This window comes from Lepus europaeus, chromosome X (assembly GCF_033115175.1).
Source record: "Lepus europaeus isolate LE1 chromosome X, mLepTim1.pri, whole genome shotgun sequence".
In the NCBI taxonomy this organism is placed as follows: domain Eukaryota; kingdom Metazoa; phylum Chordata; class Mammalia; order Lagomorpha; family Leporidae; genus Lepus; species Lepus europaeus.
The window spans coordinates 44,764,814-44,775,422 of NC_084850.1; the positions used below are offsets into that span (position 1 = coordinate 44,764,814).

The window sequence follows — 10,609 nt, forward strand, 5'->3', positions numbered from 1 at the left end:
GGAAGATCAGGATCCAGGGCAGGATGTTTAAAGTGCACATACTGGGCTGCACCTAGAAGGTTATCAGGCAGAAGGGGCAGGGACCCCCACCTGGCAGTTTATCGGGTAGAAGGAGCAGGGCAGGATGTTTCAAGTGCAGATGCTGGGCTGCCCCTAGAAGGTTATCGGGATGACTTTGAGATGCATATGCTGGACCTAGATGTCTCCTTAGGCCTTTTTTTTTGTTGTTGTTGTTGTTGCTTATAGTCTTTAATTGAAGTGATGATAAAGGAAATAGATCTATTTAAAAACAAAACCGAGTAGCTACTTCTGTCTAAATTAAGAGGTGGCACCGGGTGTGGGGTTCACGTTTTGAGTGGCCACTTGCGGTGCGACTTCGATGATCCGGGGCTTGTCTATGATCCTGGCGGTACGGTTGCCCTTCTCAACAATCCCAATAATCCATGCTTGGTGACCTTCACCATATTTGGGGGACTTTATCTCCGCACAGAACCAAGCTGCTTGCTCACGTGGTAAACAGATTAGGAGGCCTCCTGATGTTTCTGGGCAGGTTCCATGCATGAGGCTAAACATGTTTCCGCAGGCCTTGCTCACAGCAGCCATTTGGCCAGCACAGGAAGGTTGTGGATCACAAACGACACCTCGTTCCTCTGTTGCTTGGCTAGGTTCTGTGCGTGGCCCAGGATCCCGAAGCCCGTGATGTCAGTGGCCGCATGTGCGTTGAACGTGTGCATCAGTCCTGCAGTTGTTCTGTTGAGTCTGGCCATATTCATCATCGCCTCCTGGTATGCCAGCTCCACGTCTTCTTGGGTGACCACTAGTTTAATTTTATTCCGTTTTTCAGGAATATCCAGCCACTGGTGCACGGCGACAGCAACTTGTGTCCGCAGGGGTTTCGTCAACACCAGCACGTCCCCTGGTACTGCATTATCTGGCATGATAAATTCATTGGGCTGGCAGACAGTTGTGGCGACTCCTCCCAAAACGATCCAGGGGTTTAACACTGTTTGGCCACCTGTTACTGACGTTCCTGCTTCCTCTGCTGCATCTTTGAAACCCTGTATAATTAGGGGCATTACTTTATCCCTCTCCCTGTCAGTCATTTTATTGCTGACTGCGAGGAGCATCAGCATGTTGTCACACTCCGTGACCCCCATGGCATAGAGGTCGCTGAGGACGTTGGCACATGCTATCCTGCCCATCATGTAAGGGTCGTCTACGATAGGGTAAATGTAATCCGTGGTCTGAACCAAGGAGAGCCCACCGTGCCTCAAAGGAATGACACAAGTTTCCATTCCAATGCCAAGTCTTGGCATCACAGCTCCCAGAAACTGCTCATCTTCTTGGAAGTGGTTCTCCTGTAAGGACTCCAGCAACTTCTGAAGGACATCTTGGGGCACTTTGCAGCCTGTGCCCTTCAGTTCCGTGAACCGCGTTAGCCGGAAGCTCTTGTCCAACTCATAACTTTCCGGGTTAAAGGACTCCCGCGTAGACATGGTTCTTGGGCCCACGCTCCTCACAGTTCAACCCCTCCCCTCCCTCTCTCCTGGTGGGCTGGGTTCTTTCTTACAGATCCACCGGCTCGCTTTCAAGCCTTTATCACAAACACATAAGCTCATATCTGACTTCCTACTTAACATATCCATCTGTTTCTGTACCAGTACCATGCTGTTTTGATTATAACTGCCCTGTAGTGTGTCTTGAAATCTGGTATTGTGATGCCTCTGGCTTTGTTTTTGTTGTACAAGATTGCTTTAGATATTCGAGGTCTCCTGTGCCTCTATATGAATTTCAGCATCATTTTTTCCAGATCTGAGAAGAATGTCTTTGGTATTTTGATTGGTATAACATTGAATCTGTAAATTGCTTTTGGAAGAATGTACATTTTGATGATATTGATTCTTCCAATTCCTGAGCATGGAAGATTTTTCCATTTTTTGGTATCCTATTTCTTTAAGGTTTTGTAATTCTCATCATAGAGATCTTTGATGTCCTTGGTTAAGTTTATTCCAAGGTATTTGATTGTTTCTGCAGCTATTGTGAATGGGATTGATCTTAGCAGTTATTTCTCAGCTGTGGCATTGCCTGTGTATACAAAGGCTGTTGATTTCTGTGCATTGATTTTATATCCTGCTACTTTCAAACTCTTCTATGAATTCCAATAGTCTCTTAGTAGAGTTCTGTGGATCCCCTAAATAAAGAATCATATCATCTGCAAAGAGGGATAGTTTGAGTTCTTCCTTCCCAATTTGTATCCCTTTAATTTCTTTTTCTTGCCTAATGGCTCTGGCTAAAACTGCCAGTACTATATTGAATAGCAGTGGTGAGAGTGGGCATCCCTGTCTGGTACCAGATCTCAGTGGAAATGCTTCCAACTTTTCCCCATTCAATAGGATGCTGGCCGTGGGTTTTTCATAAATTGCTTTGATTGTATTGAGGAATGTTCATTCTATACCCAATTTGCTTAGAGTTTTCATCATGAAAGGGTGTTGTATTTTATCCAATGCTTTATCTGTGTCTATTGAGATGATCATATGGTTTTTCTTCTGCAGTTTGTTAATGTATATCACATTGATTGATTTGTGAACATTGAACCATCCCTGCATACCAGGGATAAATCCCTGCATACCAGGGACTAATCCCACTTGGTCTGGGTGGATGATCTTTCTGATGTGTTGTTGCATTCTACTGGCCAGAATTTTTTGAGGATTATTGCTTCTGTGTTCATCAGGGATATTGGTCTGTAATTCTCTTTCTCTGCTGCATCTTTTCCAGGCTTAGGGATTAAGGTGATGCTGGCTTCATAGAAAGAATTTGGGAGGATTCTTCTCTTTCAGTTGTTCTGAATAGTTTGAGAAGAATTGGAGTTAGTTCTTCTTTAAATGTCTGGTAGAATTCAGCAGTGAATGCATCCGGTCCTGGGCTTTTCTTTTTTTGGGAGGGCCTTTATTAGTGATTCAATTCCTGACTTGGGTATGGGTCTGTTTAAGTTTTCTAGGTCTTCATGGTTCAATTTAAGTAGGTTGTATGTGACCAGGAATCTATCCATTTCTGATAGATTTCCCTGTTTGCTGGCATACAACTATTGTAGTAATTTCTGATGACTCTTTTTATATCTGTGGTGTCTGTTGTTACATTCCCTTTTTCATCTCTGATTTTATTGATTTAGTTCTTTTCTCTCCTTTTTTAGTTAGTTGGGCCAATGTTGTGTCATTTTTGTTTATTATTTTTTTTTCAAAAAACAGCTCATTTGGCTGAATTTTTGTATTTTTTTTTTGGCTTCAATCCTATTGATTTCTTCTCTGATTTCAATTGTTTCTCTTCACCTGCTAGTTTTGGAGAGAGAGAGAAGGGGAGGAGGAGGGGGAGGGAGAGAAGGAGGGTTAGGCGAGAGGGAGGGGGAGGGAGGGAGAGGTCTTCCATCTGCTGGTTCACTCCCCAAGTGGCAGCAATGGCCGGATCTGTGCTGATCCAGAGCTAGGAGCTTCTTTTGGGTCTCCCACGTGGGTGCAGGGGCTCAAGGACTTGGGCCATCCTCTACTGCTTTCCCAAGCCATAGCAGAAAGCTGGATCGTAAGTGGAACAGCCGGGACTGGACCTGGCGCCCACATGGGATGTCAGTGCTTCAGACCAGGGCATTAACCTGCTGTGCCACAGCACTGCCCCCTGTCCATTTCTTTTTCATAATTGATTTATTTGAAAGGCAGAGTTACAGAGAGTAGGAGGAAATGAAGACAGAGATCTTCCATCCTTTGGTTCACTCCCCAAATGGCTGGGCTGGGCCATGTTGAAGCCAGGAGCCAGGGACTCTATACAGGTTTCCCAGATGGATGGGGGGGGGGCCCATGTTCCTGGGCCATCTTCTAGTGCTTTCCCAGGCACATTAGCAGGGAGCTGGATTGGAAGTGGAGCAGCCAGGACTCAAACCAGCAGGCATATAGAAAGCCACTGATGCAGGAATTGCTTAACCTACCGAGCCACAACACCAGTCCCCCATTTTTGTCCATTTCTTTTTTTTTTTTTTTTTGGACAGGCAGAGTGGACAGTGAGAGAGACAGAGAGAAAGGTCTTCCTTTTGCCGTTGGTTCACCCTCCAATGGCCGCCGCGGTTGGCACACTGCGGCCGGCGAACCGCGCTGATCCGATGGCAGGAGCCAGGGGCTTATCCTGGTCTCCCATGGGGTGCAGGGCCCAGGGACTTGGGCCATCCTCCACTGCACTCCCTGGCCACAGCAGAGAGCTGGCCTGGAAGAGGGGCAACCGGGACAGGATTGGTGCCCCGACCGGGACTAGAACCCGATGTGCCGGCACCACAAGGCGGAGGATTAGCCTAGTGAGCCGCGGCACCGGCCCCATTTTTGTCCATTTCTTAAATGGATTGTTTTAGGTTGTTGAGTGTTTTAAGTCCTTATAGTCCAGATACTGATACTTTATTTTTCACACGCATAAGTCTGCAGGTATTTTCTCTGCTGTTGTTGATTATCTCTTCTCTATATTGATTTTTTGTTGTTCAGAAGCTTCTTATTTTGATGTAATCTTATTTGTCTACTTTTCTCATACTACCTGTGCTTCTGTGATCTTATAAAATAATTTTTGTGTGTGTACCAATGCCTTGAAGTGTTTCCTCTGTATTTTCTTCTAGTAGTTTTATAGTTTCATGTCTTACATTTAGGTCTTTATTGCATTTTGAATTGTTTTTTCTATAGGATTAGAGGTGTGTCGGGAAGGGTCTTATTTGAGTCTTTTGCCCATGAATATCTAGTTTTTTGAGCATGTTTTATTAAAGGGACTGCTCTTTCTCCAGTGTATGTTTCTGATACCTCCCTCAAAAATCAACTGACTGTAGGTGCATAGACTATTTTCTTTTTTTAAGTTTTTATTTAATGAATGCAAACTTCATAGGTACAACTTTGGGAATATCGTGGTTCTTTCCCCCATACCTGCCCTCCCACCCCTATTCCTGGCCCACCTCCTACTCCCTCTCCCATCCCATTCTTCATTAAGGTTCATTTCTAGTTTAACTTTGTATACACAGGGCCAACTCTTTGCTAAGTAAGGATTTCAAAAATTCGCACCCACACACACAAGCAACGTATATAGTACAGTTTGAGAACAAGTTTTGCAGTTAATTCTCATAATACAAATCATTAAGGACAGAGGTCCTACATGGAGAGTTAGTGCACAGAGTGACTTCTATTGGTACTTTAACTGTTAACACTCTTATTTAGGACATCAGTGATCACCTGAGGTTCTTGCCATGAGTTGCCAAGGCTATGGAAACCTTTTGTGACCACCGACTCCTTCAATATTTGGACAAGGCCATAAGCAAAGTGGAAGTTCTCTCCTCCCTTAAAAGAAAAGTACATCCTTCTTTGATGGCCCTTTCTTTCCACTGGAGATTCACTCACAGAGATCCTTCATGTTGGATATTTTTTGCCACAGTGTCTTGGCTTTCCATTCCTGAAATGCTCTCACAGGCCTTTCAGCCAGACCAGGAAGCCTTGAGGGTCGATTCTGTGGCCAGAGTGTTATTTCCAGAGTATCATTCTAGGAGTCTTCTGTGTTGACTGCTTCCCATGTTGGACATTGCCTCCTTTTTAATTCTATTATTATTAACAGGCACTTGATGTTATTTATATGATCTTTTTAACACTTAATCATATGTATATGTTCACTTTAACACTTAATATGATCACTTTAACCCTTAAGATGGCATTTTTACCACCAATTTTAATGGGATTAGAGTCCTATGACAGGTTTTTAAACTGTACCCTTAGAAGTAAGTCTGTAGGACTGTATGTAGAACTATACAGATTTACAGTTACTAACATCCTTCTACCTTTCTTAATTCCCTCATTTTTTACTGGGATCTATTTTACTGAGATCTATTTTTACTGGGATCTATTTTCAATTGACTTTATATACATATGATTAACTCTGTTAAGTAAAGAGTTCAACATATAGTATGAAGAAGAGAAAAGAAAAAAGAAAAAAACTGTTACTCAAAAGTCAAGACAAGGGCTATTTAAATCATTGTTTCTCAAAATATCAATTTCACTTCTACAGCTTTCATTTTAGATGTGCTATTCTCACCAATCAGGGAGAACATATGGTATTTGTCCCTTTGTGATTGGCTTATTTTGCTAAGTATGAAGTTTTCTAGATTGATCCATTTTGTTGCAAATGACTGGATTTCATTTTTTACTGCTGTGTAGTATTCCATAGTATATATTTCCCATAATTTCTTTTTTTTTAAGATTTTATTTATTTATTTGAGAGGCAGGGAAAAAGGTCTTTCTTCTGCTGGTTCACTCCCCAGGTGGCCCCAATGGCCAGAGCTGCGCTGATCTGAAGCCAGGCGTCAGGACATTCTTACTGGTCTCCCATGCAGGTTCAGGGGCCCAAGCACTTGGGCCATCCTCCACTGCTCTCCCAGGCCATAGCAGAGAGCTTGATAGGAAGAGGGGCAGCCGGGACTAGAACCAGTGCCCACATGGAATGCCGGCTCCACAGGTGGAGGATTTACCTACTGTACCACAGCACCGGCCCCCCATAATTTCTTTATCCAGTCTTGGGTTGATGGGCATTTAGGTTGATTCCATGTCTTAGCTCTTGTGAACTGAGCTGCAATATACATGGAGGTGCAGATAGCTCTTTTGTTTCCTGATTTCATTTCCCTTGGGTAAATTCCCAGGAGTGGGATGGATGGGTCATGTGGTAGGTCTATCTTCAGATTTTTGATGTATCTCCATACTGTCTTCCATAGTGGCTTTACTAGTTTACATTCGCACCAACAGTGGATTAGGGTATCTTTTTCCCCACATCCTCCCCAGCAGTTGTTGATCGTTGGCTTCTGTATGAGAGCCATTCTAACTGGGGTCAGGTGAAACCACATTGTGGTTTTGGTTTGTATTTACCTGGCAGCTATTAAGCATTTTTTCCGGTGTCTGTTGGCCATTTGGATTTCCTCTTTTGAAGAATGTTTAAATCCTTTGCCCATCTCTTAACTGGTTTTTGTTGTTGTTGTGGAGTTTCTTGATCTCTTTGTAGATTCTGGTTATTAATCCTTTATCAGTTGCATAGTTTCTGAGATATTGCTTCTGTTCCATTAATCAAAGTGTCCATTTTAATGCCAGTGCAGTGCTAGTTTTCTTAAGAGCTCTGTAATATGCCTTTGACATCTGGCATTGTGATGTCTCTAGCTTTGTTTGTTTTGTTCTAGATTGCTTTGGGTATTTGGTGTTTTTACACTTCATGTTCAATTTAGGATTATCTTATTACTGAGGAGAATGTGATTTTAACATATACATATATATATATATATATATATATATATATATAAAATTTATTTATTTGAAAGAGTTAGAGGAGGAAGAGGGAGGAAAGGGAGAAGGAGTGGATCTTTTATCCACTGGTTCACTCCCCAGATGGCTGCAATGGCCAGGGCTGGGCCAGGCCAAACCCAGGAGCCAGGAGGTTTTTCAAGGCCTCCCATGTGGGTGGCTGGGTCCCAAGTACTTGGCCCATCTTCTGCTTTAAGTCGATTAGCAGGGAGCTGGATCGGAAGTAGACCAGCTGGGACATAAACTGGTGCTTCTGTGGGATGCTGGCATTGTAGGCAGTGGCTTTACCCACTGTGCCACAACACTAGCTCTGTAGGAGAGATGTATTGATGGTAATTGTACTGAGTCTGCAAATTGATTTGGATAACATGAACATTTAAACAATGTAATTTGTTCCAGGGGCAAGAGTTTGGTACATTTCAGTCACCACTTGGCCCAAATGCATCCCATATCAGAGTGTCTGAGTTCATGTCGCAGCCATGCTTCTGATTCCAGCTCTCTGCTAATGTGTACCCTGGGAGGCAGGTGATGGATCTAGGAGCTGGGTCCTGTCCACACATGTAGGAGACCTGGAATGAATTCAGACCATCTGGCTTTGACCCTGCCCCATGCTGGCAGTTGTAGACACTTGAGAGGTGAACCAGAGAATGGCAGATACTGTTCTGCATGTCTGTCTGTCTCTGTCTTTATGCCTTTCCAATTAAAAGGAAAGTAAATTTATAGAAATTTACTATATTTATTTGAAGGGCAGAATTACAGAGGAGAGACAATGAGGGGAAAAAGTGAGATTATCCATCCACTGGTTCACTTACCAAATGGATACAAAAGCTGGACCATCTAAGTAATATATTTTTTAAACTTAAATTTTATAATGATAAGAACAACACTGGGTATTTCTGGCATTTGGGGACAAACTAGCTGATGGGAGCTGTCTCTCTCCATCACTCACCCCCATCCCCAACTCTCTGTCAACTTTTAGATAAATACAGTTTTGTTTATAAAAGGTAAGGCTGTGGGATGAGTGTTTGTTGTAGAGAGTACAGCACTTCTTAGGATGCCCACATCCCTCATTGTGGGGCTGGTTCCCAGTCCAGGTTCCATTCCCAAATCCAGCTTCCTTCCAGAAAGCACTTTGAGAGGCAGCAAGTAATGGTTCATGAACATGGGATACTCTCCCTGACCCAGGAGACCTGGTTTAAGATTCTGGGGAACGGCTTCAATCAGGCACACTCCTAGCGATTTTAGAAATATTGGAAAGGAAAGAGCAGATAAGAGATACCTGTCTGTCATCTGCCTATATCTTGTATCTCTGTCTTATTTCTTTCAAGTAAATAAAGTAAATCTTTAAAAGGCATAGAGAGAGAGAAAGGGAGAAACTGAGGGTGAAGGAGCTCTTTCAACCACTGGTCCACTTTCCAAATGGCCACAAAGGTTTGGGCTGGGCCCAGCCAAAGCGAGGAGCCTAGAAGTCCATCATGGTCTCTTCTGTGGGCAACAGGGAGCCAAGTGTCTGGGCTGTCTTCTTGTGCTGCCTCGCCAGGCATGTGAGCAGGGAGCTGGATGGGAAGTGGAACAGTGGATGTTGGAAGCTGTGCAGCTATGGGATGACATCATGGCAAGTGACAGCTTAACCCCTATGCCACAAGGCCAGCCCCCAGATGAAGTTTGAGAAAGCTAAGACTGAAGGCTGGGCGTTTGGGGCGTCAGGTCAGAGGTTTCCTTTGTTGCTTCCTGTTACATCAGAGTGCCTGGCTTGCAGTTGCAGCTTATTTCCAATTGCAGCTTCTTGCTCATGTACACTGTAGGATGCAACAAGAGATGGCCAGAGCAATCGTGTCCCAGCCACTCACATGGCAAAACTCCATTTGGATCCTGACACCCAGCCTAGGCCTGGCTCGGACAAGGTGTTTCTGAGATTTTGGGAGGAAAGAGGCAGGTGGGAGAATTTGGTCTGTCTCCTCTTCCTCTGGTTCTATACATTTTTCATTTTTTTTCTTTTTGTTAATATATTTCTTTATTTGTTTCAATGTCAGGATTTCTCTCTCTCTTTCACAAACACACACACACAAACACACACACACACACACACGGGGGGGGGCAGGGGGGGAGAGTGAGAGAGATCTCCCATCCACTGGTTCACTCCACCATAGGCTGCAGTGGCTGGGAAGGAACCAGACAGAAGCCAGCAAATGGGAGCTCTTCTAGGTCTCCCCTGTGGGTAGTAAGGTGCAAACACTTGGGTCATCTTCCTCTGCTTTCTGGGTCCATTAGTAGGGAGCAAGCCCAGACTTGGGGCAGCATGCACTACAGCGTGTGCCCATGTGGGATGCTGGGATTGCTTGTGGTGGCTTTCCTCACTAACCAGCAAGGCGGGATCCTTGTTCCTGTATTTTTGTCTAGTTTTTGTGTTTTAAAAAGTGCATTCATCTGAAAGGCAAAGTCACCCATAAAGAAGGAGGGTCACAGAAAGCAATAAGCAAAAGAGAGAGATATTCCTTGTGTGGATTCATACCCAATATGGCCAGGGAGGCTGGATGACTGCCCTATGAAAGCTGGGATCCATGGCCTCAACAGGGTCAGCGACATGGGTGGGAGGGGCCAGAGCACTTGGGCTGTCTGCTACTGCCCTCCCTGGCACATCAGCAGGAGGCTGGATGAGAAGAGTTGCAGCTGGGGTGTGGGATCCTGGCTCTGATATGTGTTGCTGGATTGTATGCAGCAGATTTCCATTCTGGGATACTACACCGGTGTACTCCCAGTTATCTTTATTAATTAATCAATTCATATACTAATACATGTTTTAAGTTCAGCTTTAACCGGATAGGTGCAGCAGTGGGCATTTCAAGCATTTGGGGACCAGAGTGGCTGAAGGGAAATGTTTGTCTCTGCCTCTCTATCACTCTGTGTCTCACTATGGAGCTCCCGTGGTCTGCCTCTCCAATCAACCCACCTAGCTCTGGAAAAGGTAAGGCTGTGGGAAGCGATCGGTTGCAGCAGGTATGGTATTTCCGGCATGCCCACATTCCACATTGTCGAGCCTGAGTTCCACTCAAGGCTCGGTTACCAGTTCCAGTTAGCTGGCAGGACAGAGTGTGGCAGGCAGCAGGGGACAGTTCAAGCATCAGGACCCTGCCAGAGACCCAGATTAAGCTTGTGAGGCCTGGCTTTAGGCTGGTTCAGCCATAGCGGTTTTAGGAATTAGTGGACAGAAAGGGGCTGATGGGAGATTTCTGTCTGGCTGTCTGTGTCTGGCTCTGTCTCTCTAT

General features: G+C 44.5%; 1 protein-coding gene across 1 annotated transcript; it reads right to left on the minus strand.

The window, feature by feature from the left end:
- Positions 1–236: 236 nt before the first annotated feature.
- Positions 237–1,583, minus strand: LOC133752997 (selenide, water dikinase 1-like). Its single transcript, XM_062183331.1, is given in 2 exon segments — positions 237–605; positions 608–1,583. Coding segments are annotated over 2 exon segments (1,176 nt in total). The 5' UTR covers positions 1,497–1,583; the 3' UTR covers positions 237–318.
- Positions 1,584–10,609: the final 9,026 nt, after the last annotated feature.